The sequence below is a fragment of the Podarcis pityusensis genome (genome assembly GCF_964106645.2).
Source record: "Podarcis pityusensis genome assembly, chromosome: 18".
Taxonomy (NCBI): Eukaryota; Metazoa; Chordata; class Lepidosauria; order Squamata; family Lacertidae; genus Podarcis; species Podarcis pityusensis.
In genome coordinates this window covers 1,876,719-1,897,327 of record NC_138043.1, presented here as the reverse complement: position 1 = coordinate 1,897,327, position 20,609 = coordinate 1,876,719, and the positions used below count along the sequence as shown (strand labels likewise).

General features: G+C 49.0%; 2 protein-coding genes across 6 annotated transcripts in view; both read left to right on the top strand.

Moving 5' to 3' along the window:
* RAX2 (retina and anterior neural fold homeobox 2) overlaps positions 1-1,655 on the top strand; it is a gene marked incomplete at its 3' end in the record, with an annotated part of 3,503 nt that extends 1,848 nt beyond the window's left edge. Inside the window, exon 3 of the mRNA XM_080988689.1 lies at positions 1,278-1,655. Coding sequence (XP_080844815.1) covers positions 1,278-1,655 — 378 coding nt within the window. The remainder of the gene's footprint in view (positions 1-1,277) is intronic.
* Positions 1,656-4,225: 2,570 nt separating this feature from the next.
* ATP8B3 (ATPase phospholipid transporting 8B3) overlaps positions 4,226-20,609 on the top strand; it is a 54,259-nt gene continuing 37,875 nt past the window's right edge. The window contains exons 1-5 of one of the 5 annotated variants that reach the window (XM_080988760.1): positions 4,226-4,444; positions 16,324-16,365; positions 17,182-17,273; positions 18,608-18,721; positions 19,693-19,791. In XM_080988760.1, the coding sequence (XP_080844886.1) occupies positions 4,387-4,444; positions 16,324-16,365; positions 17,182-17,273; positions 18,608-18,721; positions 19,693-19,791 (405 nt within the window). In that variant the 5' untranslated portion in view covers positions 4,226-4,386. Of the gene's footprint in view, positions 4,445-7,773; positions 8,001-11,736; positions 11,889-11,998; positions 12,173-12,201; positions 12,421-16,323; positions 16,366-17,181; positions 17,274-18,607; positions 18,722-19,692; positions 19,792-20,609 lie in introns of those variants that run through there. The other 4 variants (XM_080988762.1, XM_080988764.1, XM_080988763.1 and 1 more) reach the window with 4 other exon arrangements.

The following is a 20,609-nucleotide window of genomic DNA, read 5'->3' as shown; positions in this document are numbered from 1 at the left end:
TGTACAGAGCTAGGAAGGACCTGGACTTCTCTGCTTAAAATGTTGGCACATAGGTGGCCCATCAGGGAGGTGTCTGCAGTCTGCGCCATTTTTCCCTGAGCTGCTCGCTTTCTGCAAGACGGGGAGGGCTGCGTGTTTGTGCATTTAAGCACACTATCCCCCACACCAAATGAACACTCCCTGAGAGGACTGGGCCTTCTCTCTCCTCTCCTTCCTCTTCCTCTGTCAATAATAATAATAATAATAATAATAATAATAATAATAAATTTATTATTTATACCCTGACCATCTGGCTGGGTTTCCCCAGCCACTCTGGGCATCTTCCAGCAAAATACCGTGGTACCTTGGGTTAAGTACTTAATTTGTTCCGGAGTTCCGTTCTTAACCTGAAACTGTTCTTAACCTGAAGCACCACTTTAGCTCATGGGGCCTCCTGCTGCTGCCACGCCGCTGGAGCACAATTTCTATTCTCATCCTGAAGCAAAGTTCTTAACCCGAGGTACTATTTCTGGGTTAGCGGAGTCTGTAACCTGAAGCGTATGTAACCTGAGGTAGCACTGTATTAAAATACAATAATTCATCAAATATTAAAAGCTTCCCTAAACAGGGCTGCCTTCAGATGTCTTCTAAAAGTCAGATAGTTGTTTATCTCCTTGGCATCTGATGGGAGGGCGTTCCACAGGGCAGGCACCACCACCGAGAAGGCCCTCTGCCTGGTTCCCTGTAACCTCACTTCTCGCATGGAGGGAACCACCGAAAGATCCTCAGGAGATGGACTGGACGATGGGGGTGGAGACGCTCCTTCAGGTCTACTGGGCCGTTTAGGGCTTTAAAGGTCAGCACCAACACTTTGAATTGTGCTCGGAAACGTACGGGGAGCCAATGTAGGTCTTTCAGGACCAGTGTTATGTGGTCCCGGCGGCCGCTCCCAGTCATCAGTTTAGCTGCCGCATTCTGGATTAGTTGCAGTTTCCACGTCACCTTAGCACCACGGAGAGCGCATGGCAGGAGTCCAAGCGGGAGATAACCAGAGCATGCATCACTCTGGCCAGACAGTCTGCAGGCAGGGAGGGTCTCATCCTGCGTCCCAGATGGAGCTGCCCTGGACACAGAACTGACCTGCGCCTCCATGGACATCTGTGAGTCCAAAATGACTCCCAGGCTGCGCACCTGGTCCTTCAGGGGCACAGTTATCCCATTCAGGACCAAGGAGTCCCCAATACCTGCCCTCCCCCTGTCCTCTAGTAGGCCAATGTAACACTCATTCTTCCCCCCAGGTGTGGTTCAAAAACCGACGGGCCAAATTCCGCAAGAGCCAGCACGAACCGCGGAAGAAACCCCCCAGGACCGACAACCCCCCTGGCATCCTTGCGGGAGGAAGAGGAGCGACCGCGACGGACCGGCACCATTTGCAAGTGCCTCGGATGTGGACCACGTCACAGAGCGCCGTGCCAGGGAAGAAACAGCTTGTCGTCGCCGTAGCTGAGGACCACACGGACACTGCTCCGAGGCCTCTCCTGGGGGGTGCCCAAGCAGTTTCTGGAGCTGCCCCCCTGGACCCCACACCCGTGCAAAGAGAGACCAGGAGGAGGCAGGATTTGGGACTGTGGTGTGGGTCTGCATTGCCCTTGCACACTTATTGGCTGAGCACGTAGGCGAAAAGAGTCTGGGATTTCCCCGTTCACAACCTGCATAATAATAATAATTTATTATTTATACCCCGCCCATCTGGCTGGGCTTCCCCAGCCACTCTGGGCTGCTTCCCAAAAAATATTAAAATACTGTAATACATCAAATATTAAAAGCTTCCCTGAACAGGGCTGCCTTCAGATGTCTTCTAAAAGTCTGGTAGTAGTTGTTCTCTTTGACATCTGGTGGGAGGGCGTTCCACAGGGAGGGCGCCACCACCGAGAAGGCCCTCTGTCTGGTTCCCTGTAACTTGGCTTCTCGCAGGGAGGGAACCGCCAGAAGGCCCTCGGAGCTGGACCTCAGTGTCCGGGTAGAACAATGGGGGTGGAGACGCTCCTTCAGGTATACTGGACCGAGGCCATTTAGGGCTTTAAAGGTCAGCACCAACACTTTGAATTGTGCTCGGAAAACGTCCTGGGAGCCATTGTAGGTCTTTCAGGACCGGAGTTATATGGTCTCGGCGGCCGCTCCAAGTCCCCAGTCTAGCTGCCTCATTCTGGATTAATTGCAGTTTCCAGGTCACCTTCCAAGGCAGCCCCACGTAGAGCGCATTGCAGTAGTCCAAGCGGGAGATAACCAGAGCATGCACCACTCTGGCGAGACAGTCTGCGGGCAGGGAGGGTCTCATCCTGCGTCCCAGATGGAGCTGCCCTGGACACAGAATTGACCTGCGCCTCCATGGACAGCTGTGAGTCCAAAATGACTCCCAGGCTGCGCACCTGGTCCTTCAGGGGCACAGTTACCCCATTCAGGACGCAGGGTGCATTTTGCTCTCCAACGTTGCAAAGCCGTAGCCCTGTGGGTGCAGCAGCTGCCTTGCATGCAGAAGTCCCCAGTTTATTTTATATATTACAGTGGTCCCTTGGTCCTCAAACGCCTTGGTCTTCAAACAACTTGGAACCCAAACACTGCAAGCCCAGAAGTAAGCGTTCCGGTTTGCGAACTTTTTTCGGAAGCCGAACGTGCTCCAGTTTGAGTGCCACGCTTCCGATTTGAGTGTTAAGCTGAAGTCTGTCTGTTTTTGCTATTTATTTTGTGTTTTTGTGGCTCTTTTTTGTTCTGTTTTTGTGACTGTTCAGCTACTGATGGATCGTGTGACGCTAGTACATTGTTGATTGCTTTCATTTTATGGATCAATGGTCACGTTAGGTAGTAAAATTCACATTAAAGTGCTGTTTTAGGGGTTGTTTTGAAAAGTCTGGAACAGATCAATCCATTTTGCATTACTTTCTAGGTGGGCAGGAGAAATTCTAGGTGGGCTGGAGCAGGGACCAAGCAATGGGCACTCAAACCGCTGACCTTCTGATCAGCAAGTCCTAGGCTCTGTGGTTTAACCCACAGTGACACCCACGTCCCTAATCGAAGAATGTAGATTCCTTCAAAATTATAGGAAGGGCTTTCTACGCCAGCTAAACCATTTCCTTCATTTGCTGCAGGGATTTTTACTTTCAATATATAAAGGGGACTCTCTTATTTTTGCCCCACCCACACATGCGCATCACATTTAATGGTTTCTCCAATAAGTGGAGGAGAGGAAATAGGAAAACAGCTTCTATAATTCAGGGACTGTTCCTGGAAAACTGGGACACACTCAGAGGGGATGGTTGTTGTTGTTGAGTCGATTAGTCGTGTCCGCCTCTTTGTGACCCCCTGGACCAGAGCACGCCAGGCCCTCCTGTCTTCCACTGCCTCCCGCAGTTTGGTCAAACTCATGCTGGTAGCTTCGAGAACACTGTCCCACCATCTCGTCCTCTGTCGTCCCCTTCTCCTTCTGCTCTCCATCTTTCCCAACATCAGGGTCTTTTCCAGGGAGTCTTCTCTTCTCATGAGGTGGCCAAAGTCTTGGAGCCTCAGCTTCAGGATCTGCCCTTCCAGTGAGCACTCAGGGCTGATTTCCTAATGGAGAGGTTTGATCTTCTTGCAGTCCATGGGACTCTCAAGAGTCTCCTCCAGCACCACAATTCAAAAGCATCCATTCTTCGGCGATCAGCCTTCTTGATGGTCCAGCTCTCACTTCCATACATCACTACTGGGAAAACCATAGCTTTAACTAGACAGACCTTTGTTGGCAAGGTGATGTCTGGGCCTTAATAGGGGTATCGCATTTAATTGTTTCCTCAAGAAGTGGAGGCGAGGGAAGAGGGAAATGGCTTCTATAATTCAGGGATTGTTCCTGGAAAACCGGGACACTTTGCAGGGATGGTACAATGCGTTATGAGATGAGTGGGGCCACAGCCTCAAAAAAAGAGGAGATTGCAAGAGCTGCTAATTCGGGGAGAATTTGGAAAGCCTTCCTGGTGATGAGTCAACGGCAGGCATGTGGGAAAGGTTAGCTGCTGCTGCAGGCGGTGAGTTGCAAATTGGCCCATGCAAATTCCTGAGTTCGCAGAGGAGGCAGAAGTGTCCTCACCTGGGCATGGCTGGGAGGATGCACTTCCTGACTGTCCAGTTATCCTCCGGGATTCTGAACCGCAACAGGGGGCAGGTCCCTATATATATAATTTGCCCTGTGTGCCACCAGCAGCCAGCCGCCCAGGACTGCTCTCAAAGGAAGGATGAGGCCTTAAACAGAGCCTCGCGGCAGGAAAGGGTTTCTGCTACCCAGCGAAGGATCAGCGTGGGAGCAATTTCCCCTGTCCAAAGGACACCTGGGTGTGCTTTTTTCGCGTATTTTGCGTTTTCTGCTGAAGTTGAGCGATGCGACCCAGATCGGGGACCGGAGTCGAGGCTTCTGGCGAGAAGCAGGAGAAACCAGGTAAACCCCAGTCCCTACACCATTGCTTCACACACACACCCCAGAACCATAGCTGTCAACTTTTCCCTTTTCTTGCGAATATTCGGAATAAGGGAATTAAAAAAAGGGAAACATTGACACCTATGCCCAGAATTGATCTCCTGCTTTCGTTTTGGCTCACGTCCCATTGGTGCAGGGACGGGGAGTTCCGAATGCGGCCCTCAGGACCTCTCTATGCGGCCCTCAAAGCGCTCTGGGCTTTCTTTTCTTTCTTTTAATTTTAGTTTTCAAAGTTTCAAAAAGAAAAACATTTTTTTACACACACACACACACACACACACACACACACACACACACACACACGTATACTTTAAACCATAATCAATTGTTGTTGTTGTTTAGTCGTTTAGTCGTGTCCGCCTCTTCGTGACCCCCTGGACCAGAGCATGCCAGACACTCCTGTCTTCCACCTCCCGCAGTTTGGTCCAACTCATGCTGGTAGCTTCGAGAACACTGTCCCACCATCTCGTCCTCTGCCGTCCCCTTCTCCTTGTGCCCTCCATCTTTCCCAACATCAGGGTCTTTTCCAGGGAGTCTTCTCCTGAGGTGGCCAAAGTCTTGGAGCCTCAGCTTCAGGATCTGAATCAATATCAGTTCCTTTATAGGGTTGCGTGAACCTCCAGTTTAGACCACAGCACCACCTGCAGTTTACTGCTCTTTCTTAATGAGAGGAGAGGGCCGAGGCCGTGAAAATTCCTTTCCATCCTGACGAGACTTGCCTTTAGAGAAAGAGTGAAATCTATCAGGTAAAGGGGCCCCTGACCGTTAGGTCCCGTTGTGGCCGACTCTGGGGTTGCGGCGCTCATCTCGCTTTACTGGCCGAGGGAGCCGGTGTACAGTTTCCGGGTCATGTGGCCAGCAGAACCAAGCCGCTTCTGGCGAACCAGAGCAGCGCATGGAAACACCATTTACCTTCCCGCAGGAGCAGTACCTAGTCATCTACTTGCACTTTGACGTGCTTTGAGTTTGTTGATATTTCCCCAGATGGTTTCTGCCCGGACGTTGTCTACCAGTGCCAAATCCCGGCGCTGTCCGAACGGCAGTCCTAGCCACTGGCGAGTTCCAGCAGGGTTTTGTTTTGTTTTTATGCTGGTAGGGCGAAAGGCTGGGAGCCCATCAGCAGGTGGCGCCATTGGGGAATGAGAGGCCAGAGCAAACTCATTCCAGCTCTGGCCCCTTCCTCCTCCTCCCCTCTGCTGAGTTCTGCAAGGGCTGAGTTCTGCAAGGAGGAACTGACCACCTTCTGGACTAGCAGTAAGTAGGACAGCAGGCAGAGGGGCTAAGTTTGTCGTCCCGTTTGCCCTAGACTAGTGATCAGCAACCGCTGAGGGACAGCCTCACATGAAAATCTCATTACTTTATTCTAATGCCCAGGGTTTTAGCAATAACCGTGGGCACCACTGAAACACTTGGGGAAAGGTGCTATCGCCACACATGCCATCGTCTCAAAATTGCTTCGTGACAGTGCGTTACTTTACGTGCGAGGAGGGGCGGAGAGATGTAAATGAAAGCCGGAGAGGTCTGGGGCTGCTCTGATTCAGGGAATTAATCCAGGTTAAACCCTAATTAAGAGGGAGAGGAATGCGGAGGAGAGGGAGAAGTTGCAAAAAGGAATGGGAAAATGGGCCTTTTCTTTAGGTTGCGTCACATTCCATAATGATAATTTTATTATTTATACCCCTGCCCATCTGGCTGGGTTGCCCCAGTCGCTCTGGGCAGCTTCCAACATATATAAAAACATGCTGTTGAGTCGTTTAGTCGTGTCCGACTCTTCGTGACCCCATGGACCAGAGCACGCCAGGCCCTCCTGTCTTCCACTGCCTCCTGCAATTTGGTCAAACTCATATTAGCAGCTTTGAGAACACTGTCCCACCATCTCGTCCTCCGTCGTCCCCTTCTCCTTGTGCCCTCCATCTTTCCCAACATCAGGGTCTTTTCCAGGGAGTTTTCTCTTCTCCTGAGGTGGCCAAAGTCTTGGAGCCTCAGCTTCAGGATCTGTCCTTCCTGTGAGCACTCAGGGCTGATTTCCTTCTGAATGGAGAGGTTTGATCTTCTTGCAGTCCATGGGACTCTCAAGAGTCTCCTCCAGCACCAGAATTCAAAAGCATTAAACGTTTAAAAAAACCCAAAACCTTCCCTATCCAGGGCTGCCTCCAGATGTCTTCTAAAGGTTGTTGTAGTTACATATCCGTTTGGCACAGGAGTCGCTTAACAGCAAACATTAAAAAATGACTTCCTTGTACAGGATTGCCTTCGGACGGCTAGGGGGTCGGATAATTCCAACATTTCTCCGATGAAAATAGGGACGTCCTAAGGAAAATCGAAGGGACACGGGTGGCGCTGTGGGTTAAACCACAGAGCCTAGGGCTTGCCGATCAGAAGGTCGGCGGTTTGAATCCCCGTGACGGGGTGAGCTCCCGTTGCTCGGTCCCTGCTCCTGCCAACCTAGCAGTTTGAAAGCACGTCAAAGTTCAAGTAGATAAATAGGTATAATAATAATAATAATTTGTTTATACTCCGCCCTCCCCAGCCAAGACCGGGCTCAGGGCGGCTAACACCAGGTATAAAAACAATTGATTAAAACACAACTTAAAAACCGGATCAAAATACAACGTTAAAATGCAGCTTCGTTTCAGTAGAAACTCAAATCAAAAACTTTTTGGGGATGAAAACCTGCATCTCTGGGTTGCTTGTGGGGCATAGGAATTCGTTCATATTTTCCCCAAAATATAGTCCAGCCCCCCACACGCTCTGAGGGACAGTGGACCGGCCTACGGCTGGAAAAGTTTGCTGACCCCTGGAATTACGATGCAAACTACTAATAATTATAAATAGCTTTATTAATATGAAGTTAAGTGTTATAACCTGTACAATGCAATTGTAGTTAACACAAGCAGGCGGGGCCCATGACTTACATCACAGGAGCCTACACAACACAAAACACTGTTGCTGTATGTAGGTTTTATTTTATCTTATATTTTGGAAATGTACATCCAGTTGTTTTTCCGCCCTTTAAACATCTCCAGGCAGAGAGCTCACTGTTCTCCTTTAAATCGGTTCATGAGGACCAGAACCTTGGAAAAGGATGCTGACATCCTGAATTAAGGTGGATGTTGAGAGATGCAGGGCAGACAAAAGAACAGGATGCTCGGCTGACTCAGCAGCCAGGCTCCTCTGACCATCTTCTGAGGAATGAGATCAGCACCAGATACAAGCCTGGTTTGCAGGTGGTTGAGGTGTGGTCCAGGTGAGCAGCTCAATTAAACCCGTGAGCGCAGAAACCAGTTCATCATTTCCTTGCCGGGTTTCCAAACAGATCGGCTGTTGCTCCGTCACGGAGCGATGGCTTTTCCCCAGAAGCGAGAAGCGAGATTTAGTTACCCTTAAAGGCAAGACGGAACAAGAGCCACACTCCCACGGTTTCGCATGGGCCTGTTTAAAAACGGCTCCCAGCCACTTGGGTTTCCCAATCAAGTAGATCGGAGAATCTGATCAAAATGTGCAATGCAGCTGCCACGTAAGTCTTTCTCAAAATAATAATAATAATAATAATAATAATAATAATAATAATAATAATATAATATAATAATAATAATAATAATAATAATAATAATAATAATAATAATAAGGTATTTATACCCTGCCCATCTGGGCAGCTCCCAACCAAATATTAAAAACACAATACAGCATTAAACAGGGACATGCGTGTCGCTGCGGTCTAAACCACAGAGCCTAGCACTTGCCGATCAGAAGGTCGGCGGTTCGAATCCCCGCAACGGGGTGAGCTCCTGTTGCTCGGTCCCTGCTCCTGCCAACCTAGGAGTTCTAAAGCACACCAATGCAAGTAGATAAATAGGTACCACTCCGGAGGGAAGGTAAACGGCGTTTCCATGCGCTGCTCTGGTTCGCCAGAAGCGGCTTAGTCCTGCTGGCCACATCACCCGGAAGCTGTATGCCGGCTCCCTCGGCCAGTAAAGCGAGATGAGCGCCGCAACCCCAGAGTCGGTCACGACTGGACCTAACAGTCAGGGGTCCCTTTACCTTTACCTTTTACAGCATTAAACATTAAAAGCTTCCCTAAACATGGCTGCCTTCAGATATCTTCTAAAAGTCTGGTAGTTGTTTTTCTCTTTGACATCTGGTGGGAAGGCGTTCCACAGGGTGGGCGCCACCACCGAGAAGGCCCTCTGCCTGGTTCCCCATAACCTCACTTCTCACAGAAGAGAGCCAGAAGGCCCTCAGCACTGGACCTCAGTGTCTGGGCAGAACGATGGGGGTGGAGACGCTCCTTCAGGTCTACTGGGCTACTGGAGGATTCTGTGATTCTATGATTCTATGATCTGCAAGGCAAATGTGACAATCATTCATCCTTTTGCTTAAGCATCTAATCTCTGGCGGATGCAACACTGTGGACTAGACAATTGCTCCATCTAGAGCACACACATAGAAACAGCAGCCCAAAAATCTGGGCGGCTTCCAACATAAACAAAAACACAATTAAACATGAAACATTTTTTTAAAAACTTCCCTATCCAGGGCTGCCTTCCGATGTCTTCTAACGGATGTAGAGTTACTTATCTCTCCTTAGCTCCTAGGGTCACATAACTCCATCCCCTCTAACATTTCTCTGATGAAAATAGGGACGTCCTAGGGAAGTCCTAAGGAAATCAGCCCTGGGTGCTCACTGGAAGGACAGATCCTGAAGCTGAGGCTCCAAGACTTTGGCCACCTCAGGAGAAGAGAAGACTCCTTGGAAAAGACCCTGATGTTGCGAAAGATGGAGGGCACAAGGAGAAGGGGACGACGGAGGACGAGATGGTGGGACAGTGTTCTCGAAGCTATGAACATGAGTTTGACCAAACTGCGGGAGGCAGTGGAAGACAGGAGGGCCTGGCGTGCTCTGGTCCAGGGGGTCACAAAGAGGCGGACACTACTAAACGACTAAACAACAACAACAAGGAAATGTGGGACATTCTGGGATCAAATCTGAAACCGGATGGCTTCTGTAAATCTGGGACTGTCCCTGGAAAATATTCCTGAAACTGCTTCCCAGAGCTGTCCAGATCTCCAGGTCCCTGTTGTTGTTGCTTAGTCGTTTAGTGGTGACCGCCTCTTCATGACCCCCTGGACCAGGGGTTTGTTTGGTTACTTATTGCTGCAGCTGCAAAGCTGGACAGAAACGGCTTCACCGCAGTGGGCAGCAAGGAGTTAGCTGGGTCAGAATAAGAGCGCTGAGAAAAATAGAGTGAAATATGATCGAGCAAAGCTTGTGCAGAGAGAAGAGGCAGAGCCACCACGTCAGAGCAAAAGCACTTTGTTCTGCCTTTCCAGTCCATGGAGGGTTTTGGCTGGCATGTAGGGTGGTTTCCAAAGAAATTGGAGAGTTAAGGCAGAACAGTTCCTTGTCGGGTCAACTGCGCAATCCACCACCTGCGAACTCTCTGAAGCAAGTGGACTCTGTCTGTTTCTTTGGATTGAAACTGAGGACATGAAATGCAACACCAGTTTTGCACCCGAAAGGGTTTAGCTCATTTTGGGGTGTGCATCAAACCCCACTGTATTTCTGTAAGGTAAAGGTAAAGGGACCCCTGACCGTTAGGTCCAGTCGTGGCCGACTCTGGGGTTGCGGCGCTCATCTCGCTTTACTGGCCGAGGGAGCCGGCGTACAGCTTCCGGGTCATGTGGCCAGCAGGACTAAGCCGCTTCTGGCGAACCAGAGCAGCGCACGGAAACGCCGTTTACCTTCCCGCCGGTGCGGTACCTATTTATCTACTTGCACTTTGAGGTGCTTTCGAACTGCTAGGTGGGCAGGAGCAGGGACTGAGCAATGGGAGCTCATCCCGTCATTGCGGGGATTTGAAATGCCCTTTTAAAAATATAGGTCTGGGTGTTCTGTACAGCACTGGGCAGCTGTGGTTGGTGACAAATTGAGCTTCGTCATGCATTGGCACATAGGCAAATTCGCTCCCACGGGAGGCAGTGAGAGCCAGCAACGTTAATGGCTGTAAGAGAAGATTAGGCAAACATCCACTGCAACGTTACTCCCTTGAAAATAGGGACGTCCTATTCCATCCCCTCCAACATTTCTCCCGTGAAAATAAAGGTAAAGGTAAAGGTACCCCTGCCCGTTCGGGCCAGTCTTGCCAGACTCTAGTGTTGTGTGCTCATCTCACTCTATAGGCCGGGAGCCAGCGCTGTCTGCAGACACATCCGGGTAACGTGGCCAGCGTGACAAGCTGCATCTGGCGAGCCAGCGCAGCACACGGAAAGCCGTTTACCTTCCCGCTGGTAAGCGGTCCCTATTTATCTACTTGCACCCGGGGGTGCTTTTGAACTGCTAGGTTGGCAGGCGCTGGGACCGAACGATGGGAGCGCACCCCGCCGCGGTGATTCAAACCGCCGACCATGCGATCGGCAAGTCCTAGGCGCTGAGGTTTTACCCACAGTGCCACCTGCGTCTCTGAAAATAGGGATGTCCTATTCAATCCCCTCCAATGTTTCTCCCGTGAAAAGAGGGACGTCCTATTCCATCCCCTCCAACGTTTCTCCCGTGAAAAGAGGGACGTCCTATTCCATCCCTTCCAACGTTTCTCCCGTGAAAAGAGGGACGTCCTATTCCATCCCCTCCAACGTTTCTCCCATGAAAAAAGGGATGTCCTATTCCATCCCCTCCAACGTTTCTCCCGTGAAAATAGGGACGTCCTATTCCATCCCCTCCAACGTTTCTCCCGTGAAAATAGAAATGTCCTATTCCATCCCCTTCAATATTTCGCCCATGAAAATAGGGACGTCCTATTCCATCATATTCCATCCCCACCAACATTTCTCCCGTGAAAAGAGGGACGTCCTATTCCACCCCCACCAATGTTTCTCCCGTGAAAATAGGGAGTTATGCGACACCTTAGCCAAGCAGATAAGTAAACACACAACTTTAGAAGACATCTGAAGGCAACCCTGTAGAGAGGCGTTTTTTTAAAAAAATATTTAATGTCTGACTATATTTTTATGTCTGTTGGAAGCCGCCCAAAGTGTCTGGGGCAACCCAATCCGATGGGTGGGGTATAAATAATTAGATTGTTATTATTGTTATGGAACAAGACATCTCTGTTTTCACTGGTGAAATGTTGGAGGGTTATGTTGTGTGTGTGTCTGAGAGAAAGAGAGGTGGAAACTAGAGCCGTGCTGATGAATAGCTTGGCACAGGTAGACTATCCCGGTTCGCGGAGGCTCCATTTACAGATGCGAAGCACAGGGAAACAGCCTCCACGTGTGTGAAAGCCGGTTCGATTTTGCGTGTGGGTGTTTTGTGTGGGCACAACCCCCAGCAGCATGCCAGCCGGGCGAGGGAGAGGTGAAAGGAGATACCTTACACCTGGCTGGAAAGGATTTCTTGTCTGAGGAACAGGTGAGCGAGTCTTGCAGGTATCGTCATGGGAAAGGCTCTGGCAGGTGGGGGTTTGGAGAGAGAGAGAGAGAGAGAGAGAGAGAGAGAGAGAGAGAGAGAAGAGACGAGACAGGAAGACTGGGGAGAGTGGCACTCCTTTGTCAGTCAATGCAGATTTCAAGGGCCGCCCAGGTATCTTGGCAGTGCCAGCCTCACCTCTCTGCCACATCTAGCAAATCGCTCAAGGGCCTGAGAGGCATCCCTGGCAGAGGGCATATCTCACCTGACCCCAGGGAGGCAGGCAGGTAGGTAAGGTGTGCCAACTCCTGGTTGCTATGGAGCCGCCGGGTTTTGAGCTGCGCCCTTAATGAGGACCCTGGGGCAGTCGTCGGGAGGGGAGGAAAAAATAAACGAGGAAAATGGAGATAATTTCTTCCCCACCGCCCTAAGACCTTAAGAAGAGGCTGACTGCTGCTGGATCGAGATCTATCTAAGTCCAGGATCGTGCCTCTTGGCGGCCGAGGGGATGCCTCGATGGGGAGCCCCGCAAGCAGTGAGAAATTTTCTACCTTTATTCAGGTTTTTTGAGCTGTTTGGGTACAATCAGAACAGGGAAACGTGGAAAATGCAAGGATACAGAGGTTGATTTTGATAGCCGCGAGGCGGGAGGGAAGGAAGTCGCTAGGCTCTGAAGATAATGGTGATGTGAATGTATATAATTAGATGGAAAATAAATAAAAATTGTATCTAAAAAATAAAGCCCGCAAGCAGAATCAGACTGCAGCGGTGATTTCCCCCTTTGTGCCCACAAATGGTGCAAACCTCTATTTTTCCTAGGGAAAAAATTGGGGGGACTCACCGCGAAGTTTGTTTGTTTACTGAGGGCCCCATCTCAGTGCCACCCAGGCGGTGGAGAAATCTAAGATGCGGTTACTGTATTTTTTGCTCTATAAGACTCACTTTTCCCCTCCTAAAAAGTAAGGGGAAATGTGTGTACGTCTTACGGAGCGAATGCAGGCTGCGCAGCTATCCCAGAAGCCAGAACAGCAAGAGGGATCGCTGCTTTCGCTGCGCAGCGATCCCTCTTGCTGTTCTGGCTTCTGAGATTCAGAATATTTTTTTTCTTGTTTTCCTCCTCCAAAAACTAGGTGTGTCTTGCGGTCTGGTGCGTCTTATAGAGCGAAAAATACGGTAATAAACTCTAGGAGACAATGATCAGCATTGGACACGGCCTCAGCTTTACCGTTTACAGATATAGGTGGGACATTAGGTGTATTAAAAGGAGGAGGAGGAGGAAGAATTATTTGGTTTTTAGAAAGTTAAGGGAACTCAATTCACCCTGAGTTCCTGCTCCAAAAATAATAACCCCGGTGCAATCCATGTGAGTTTGTCAGGGACTGTGGGAAATAGATGACTCATCAGAGCAGGTTGGAGTGATTCTGCAATTACAGGATTCTGCGATTGCGAAGGAAGGGAGTTGAGGATTCAAGTAGGCTGATGTTTACATGGTCTCCAGGTAATGCAAGGCGACGTTTAGGACTGGCAAAAGGAACTGGATATTATTGGGCTGGAGACAATGTTTGTCTCTCTGTGTTTTGGGGCCGTTGCAGGAATCCTAAGATGTCAAAACGATAAAATAAATGTTCATAAATACACGGGGTATTCTGAAATGCAACGCCAAAGCCATTTTTGACTATCTTAAATGACCCCGCAGTAGAAGGAATTATCTGGGGAAGAATAGGTTTTGCTTTTGTTTGCAATATGTCAGTCTTGGTAAATAAATAAACTGCTATAAGCTGCTTGGGATGAACTGCAAAACCGGTCCGGCAAGTATCTTTTAAGCAGAGCAGGCAGACCGCAGAGCATCTTCTGTCCATCAATCGGTGTAAATTTGTGAGCGGGATTCAAAAGGATGATCCAAAATGGTCAAGTCAGGGCAATCAGCAAACATTTACAGATCTCTTGGCAGGCAGGAGAGAAGCCAGACGCTCAAATTTCCGTTGTAGACGGCCTTTTTCTGCGACACCATACTCTCCAACATTTCTCCAATGAAAAATAAACCCTCCCTATACAGGGCTATAGGGACGAGGGTGGCGCTGTGGGTAAAACCTCAGTGCCTAGGACTTGCCGATCGTATGGTCGGCGGTTCGAATCCCCGCGGCGGAGTGAGCTCCCGTCTTTCGGTCCCAGCTCCTGCCCACCTAGCAGTTCGAAAGCACCCCTAAGTGCAAGTAGATAAATAGGTACCGCTTTATAGCGGGAAGGTAAACGGCGTTTCCGTGTGCTGCGCTGGTGCTGGCTCGCCAGAGCAGCTTCGTCACGCTGGCCACGTGACCCGGAAGTGTCTGCGGACAGCGCTGGCCCCCGGCCTCTTAAGTGAGATAAGCGCACAACCCTAGAGTCAGACACGACTGGCCCATACGGGCAGGGGTACCTTTACCTAAATGACCCCGCAGTAGAAGGAATTACCTGGGGAAGAATGTCTTCCCAAATAGGTTTTGTTTTCCATATGTCAGTCTTGGTAAATAAATAAACTGCTATAAGCTGCTTGGGATGAACTGCAAAACCGGTCCGGCAAGTATCTTTTAAGCAGAGCAGGCAGTCCGCAGAGCATCTTCTGTCCATCAATTGGTGTAAATTTATGAGCAGGATTCGAAAGGATGATCCAGAATGGTCGAGTCAGGGCAATCAGCAAACATTTACAGATCTCTTGGCAGGCAGAAGAGAAGCCACACTCTCAAATTTCCGTTGTAGATGGCCTTTTTCTGTGACACCATACTCCCAATGTTTCTCCAATGAAACTACAGTGGTACCTAGGGTTAAGTACTTAATTCGTTCCGGAGGTCCGTACTTAACCTGAAACTGTTCTTAACCTAATGGGGCCTCCCGCTGCTGCCGCGCTGCCGCCGCCGCCGCACAATTTCTGTTCTCATCCTGAAGCAAAGTTCTTAACCTGAAGCACTATTTCTGGGTTAGCGGAGTCTGTAACCTGAAGCGTATGTAACCCGAGGTACCACTATAAACCCTCCCTATACAGGGCTAAGGGAAGCGGGTGGCGCTATGGTCTAAACCACTGAGCCTCTTGGGCTTGCTGATCAGAAGGTTGGTGGTTCGAATCCCCGCAATGACGGGGTGAGCTCCTGTTGCTCGGTCCCTGCTCCTGCCCACCTAGCAGTTTGAAAGCACGTCAAAATGCAAGTAGATAAATAGGTACCGCTCCGGCGGGAAGGTAAACGGTAAATGGCATTTCTGTGTGCTGCTCTGGTTCGTGCAGGAAAGAAAAAAAATAGTTTTAATTTTTATCATCTACAATACTGTCTTATTTATTTTACAGTTCAGTGCATTGATGACTGATTTTGTTTTGTGGATCAGTGGTCTCGTTGGACAGCAAAATTCATGTCCAGTTGCTGTTTTAGGGGTTGTTTTTCAAAGTCTGGAACGGATTAATCCGTTTTGCATTGCTTTCTATGGGAAAGCGCGCTTTGGTTTTGGAACGCTTTGGTTTTGGAACGGAATTTCCAAAACTTTGAGAACCAAGGGACCACTGTATTTTTTTTAAAAAAAATGCAACATACAGAGTCTTCTAAAGGAAACATACACCCCGACAGCCCACCTCCAGCTGAGACACTGAGTCCATCCATTTTCCCCTTGTTTTATGAGGCATGCCGGGGACAGATTGAAATTTGCCTATTCAAAGGACTGGCTAAACATCAAAGAGAAAAATTATCCTGCGGAATCGGGCCAAATGCCTTCTCTGTTTACCAGAATCTTCCAGGTCCGTGTGTGTGTGTGTGTGTGTGAACTTCTCAGTTCAAAGATCTCCAGAATTCTTTTGCTGGGATTCCTCCATTGCAGGGGTCAGACTGGATGACCTCTGGAGGGACCTATTCAATTCCGCAATTCTAGGATTCTACGAAATGCTGTTACAGCAGCTTGAAAGCAGCATAAGGTGGGATCCAGTTTTTAACATTGTTAAAAACGCCCATTTTCCCATAAACCTGTTAGGCTAGTTTATACGTTCAGCATCCTTTCTGGAATAAGTTAACTTAATGGACCAACTTTTCTCTCTATTATTTTTATTATCTTTATTGCATTTTTAAAAAATTACAGAGAAAGCATGAATTAAGCATGACATCCAAATATTCAAAAAGAAAAAGAAAAATATACGGAAAAAGTAAAAATATAAAAAGGAAAGGAAAAGGAAAAAGAAAGAAAAATGATAAATAATAAAAAACGAAGAAGAACGAGTCGAGCGCACAAAATTGTTCAAAGGATACAAAGCGAAATGCTGAAACGAGCTTTCGGTATTCGCGAAAGATAAGCGGAATATTGTGTAGAATGCGTCAAGTATATGGTTCTTTTCGTCGCTGCTGCTAAGGGGTGGCGAATCTGACCCAAATACATGACTGGTGCAGTCTGTCTAATCTACCTCTCTGTCCATCTCTTTAATTTCTAGGGACCAAAATGGCCAGCCAGGATGACTCCAAATCCCAACAAGGTAGCTGAGAACTTGAGCTTGCTTCTTTCCTCTTCCCTCCCAAACCGCTTTCCTTTTATGTCATGGTTTTTTACATTGTAAGCCTGAGGATTCCTTCCTTCCTTCCTTCCTTCCTTCCTTCCTTCCTTCCTTCCTTCCTTCCTCTCTCCCTCTACCTCTCCCGCTCCCTCTTTCTTTCTTTCTTTCTTTCTTTCTTTCTTTCTTTCTTTCTTTCTCTCTTTTCCCCTTCCTTCCTCCCCCCCTCTCTCCCCCTCTCCCTCTTTCTTTCTTTCTCTTTCTTTCTTTCTTTCTTTCTTTCTTTCTTTCTTTCTTTTGCTCTTTTTTTCCTTCCTTCCTTCCTTCCTTCCTTCCTTCCTTCCTTCCTTCCTTCCTCTCTTTCTCTCACGATTTGTAAGCCACTCTGAAAGCCATCTGTGACTGAAGAGTGGGATTTTTAAAAAAACAAAAAGAATAATAAGAACCAGTCTTTAAATTACATATATTAAGAGTGAGACAGAGACCTAGCAAACGGTCTCTGTGAACCTCAAACTAAGCGCTCCAGATTAATTGGAGGGGTGGGGGTTCTGGAGCTCTCGCGATATCCCAGGGTTCTAGACTCCTGTCTGCTTTGGTTTATAGACCTCACTTGCTATTTCAGGGTACTAGGCTCATTTGTGCTCTGGACATCCATTTCCCCCTTTACGGTTCTAGGTGCCTCTTGGGTTCTAGATCTCTCTAGCTGTGTTCCCGGCATCTCTTTTCTATCATGGGGTTCTAGACTGCTCTCTGCAAACAGTGCTACCTCTGAGGTCTTCTTCCCTACCTCTCTTTGTCCAGATTTCACCTGGATCGTGAAGACGAACGACCGGGCATACCACGAGCAGTTTCACACGACCTACGCCTGGTGTCTGAAGAAGAAAAAATATGCTGTAAGGAAATGGAACCTCTGTTTTATTGATCTTGTAGCTTATGGCAAGTCCAGTTCCGTCCCCTTCCCCAAAGCCTCGGTGCTTACTGCAAATTATATTTCCTTTTCTTAAGCAGCAGAGTCACTGCAGCTTGGACGAAGCATGACTCGGTTCTAGAAGGGGCCGACCTAAGCATTAGGCAACCTGCAGTAACAAAATCCTTAATAATAATAATAATTTATTTATAGCCCGCACATCTGGCTGAGTTTCCCCAGCCACTCTGGGCGGCTCCCAATCAAGTGTTAAAAACAGTCCAGCGTTAAATATTAAAAACTTCCCTAAACAGGGCTGCCTTCAGATGTCTTTTAAAGATAGGATAGCTGCTTATTTCCTTCACATCTGAAGGGAGGGTGTTCCACAGGGCGGGCGCCACCACCGAGAAGGCCCTCTGTCTGGTTCCCTGTAACCTCACTTCTCGCAATGAGGGAACCGCCAGAAGGCCCTCGGAGCTGGACCTCAGTGTCCGGGCAGAACGATGGGGGTGGAGACGCTCCTTCAGGGATACTGGACCGAGGCTGTTTAGGGCTTTCAAGGTCAGCCCCAACACTTTGAATTTTGCTCGGAAACGTACTGGGAGCCAATGCAGATCTCTCAGAACCGGTGTTATGTGGTCCTGGCGGCCACTCCCAGTCACCAGTCTAGCTGCCGCATTCTGGATTAATTGCAGTTTCCTGGTCACCTTCAAAGGCAGCCCCACGTAGAGCGCATTGCAGTAGTCCAAGAGGGAGATAACCAGCCAGACTGGTGACTGGGAGCGGCCGCCGAGACCATATAACACTGGTCTTGAAAGACCTATATTGGCTCCCAGTATGTTTCCAAGCACAATTCAAAGTGTCGGTGCTGACCTTGAAAGCCCTAAACGGCCTCGGCCCAGTATCCCTGAAGGAGAGTCTCCACCCCGGACACCTGGGTCCATCTCCCAAGGGCCTTCTGGTGGTTCCCTCACTGCGAGAAGCCAAGTTACAGGGAACCAGGCAGAGGGCCTTCTCGGTGGTGGCGCCCGCCCTGTGGAACGCCCTCCCACCAGATGTCAAAGAGAACAACAACTACCAGACTTTTAGAAGACATCTGTAGGCAGCTCTCTGTTTAGGGAAGCTTTTAATGTTTGATGTATTACAGTATTTTAATATTTTTTTGGGAAGCCGCCCAGAGTGGCTGGGGAAGCCCAGCCAGATGGGCGGGGTATAAATAATAAATTATTATTATTATTATTATTATTATTATTATTAACTCGAATAAGTCTCAGAACACACACCTTTATTTTTATTTGTTTGTCCTCCCACCTTTGTGTTCAGGGCAATGGCATCAAGACGGCCAAGTATAACGTCCTCACTTTTCTCCCGCTTAACTTGTACGAACAACTTCATCGGCTGGTTAATATATACTTCATCTTCATCATCCTCCTGCAGGTAAGGGGCTTCTCATGTATTTGGGAACGGGGGTGTCCCAAAGTGGAATTCTGGAGCAAGCCAATGGGTTGTGTGTGTGTGTGTCAGTGACCCCTAGTGCCTGTTGCTTCAAGCATCAAGACTGAGTGATCTTCAAAGAAACAGATCTAAAATACAGCGGTACCTTGGTTTACGAACATCTCCGTTGACGAACATTTTGGTTTACGAATGCCGTAAACCCGGAAGTACAGTGGTACCTTGGTTCTCAAACTTAATCCCTTCCGGACGTCCGTTCCAAAACCAAAGCGTTCCAAAACCGAGGCGCGCTTTCCCATAGGAAGTAACGCAAAATGGATTAATCCGTTCCAGACTTTTAAAAACAGCCATTTAACGTGAACTTTACTATCTAACAAGACCATTGATCCATAGAATGAAAGCAATAGTCAATGTGCTGTAAAGGTAAAGATAAAGGGACTCTTAACCGTTAGGTCCAGTCGTGGCCGACTCTGGGGTTGCGGCGCTCACCTCGCTTTACTGGCCGAGGGAGCCGGCGTACAGCTTCCGGGTCATGTGGCCAGCAGGACTAAGCCGCTTCTGGCGAACCAGAGCAGCGCACGGAAACGCCGTTTACCTTCCCGCCGGAGCGGTACCTATTTATCTACTTGCACTTTGACGTGCTTTCGAACTGCTAAGTTGGCAGGAGCAGGGAGCTCACCCCGTCGCGGAGATTTGAACCGCCGACCTTCTGATCGGCAAGTCCTAGGTTCTGTGGTTTAAATAAGACAGTATTGTAGATGATAAAAATTAAAACTAATTCCCCCCCCCTTACCTGGACCGATGACGGTCATTGTTTGGATGGGGGGCTTTTATCCGTTTCCGCAGTCACTCAGTCAATCAATCAATCAGTCAATCAATCAGTAGCTGAACTGGGTTCCACACCATTGTGAGAAATTTCCAAATATTCATTGTTCCTGGCCTGTCTTCTGTTTCAGACTGTCCCCCAGATCTCCACGCTTCCTTGGTTTGCTCTCCTCTTCCCCCTCACGCTCCTGCTTTCCATCAGAGGCGTCCGAGACCTGATTGATGACATTGTAAGTATGGCTTGGCACATTGGGGACCCCTCATAGATCTCTCGCCTACAAATTTAATCTTTTCAGGGCTCCCTTTTCAGACAATATAAGAACAAGGCTTTTAGTGCTTTTAGTTGGAGGCTGGATGGCGGCTAACGGATTGAGGTTGAATCCTGACAAGACAGGAGTACTGTTTTGGGGGGACAGGGGATGGGTGGGTGTGGGGACTCCCTGGTCCTGAATGGGTGACTGTGCCCCTGAAGGACCAGGTGCGCAGCCCGGGGGTAATTTTGGACTCACAGCTGTCCATGGAGGCACAGGTCAGTTCTGTGTCCAGGGTAGGTCCATCTGGTGCGCAGGATGAGACCCTCCCTGCCCGCGGACTGTCTGGCCAGAGTGGTGCATGCTCTGGTTATCCCTCGCTTGGACTACTGCCATGCGCTTTCCGTGGGGCTACCTTTGAAGGTGACCTGGAAGCTAGAACTAATTCAGAATGCGGCAGCCAGACTGGTGACTGGGAGTGGAGACCACATAACACCAGTCCTGAAAGGACCTACATTGGCTCCCAGGACGTTTCTGAGCACAATTCAAAGTGTTGGTGGTGCCTTTTAAAGCCCTAAATGGCCTTGGTCCAGTATACCTGCAGGAACGTCTCCACCCCCATCGTCCAGCCCAGACACCGGGGTCCATCTCCCGAGGGCCTTCTGGCGGTTCCCTCCCTGCGAAAAGCGACTTTACAGCAAACCTGGCAGAGGGCCTTCTCGGTGGTGGCACCCTCCCATCAGATGTCAAGGAAATAAACAACTACCAGACTTATAGAAGACAGCTGAAGGCAGCAC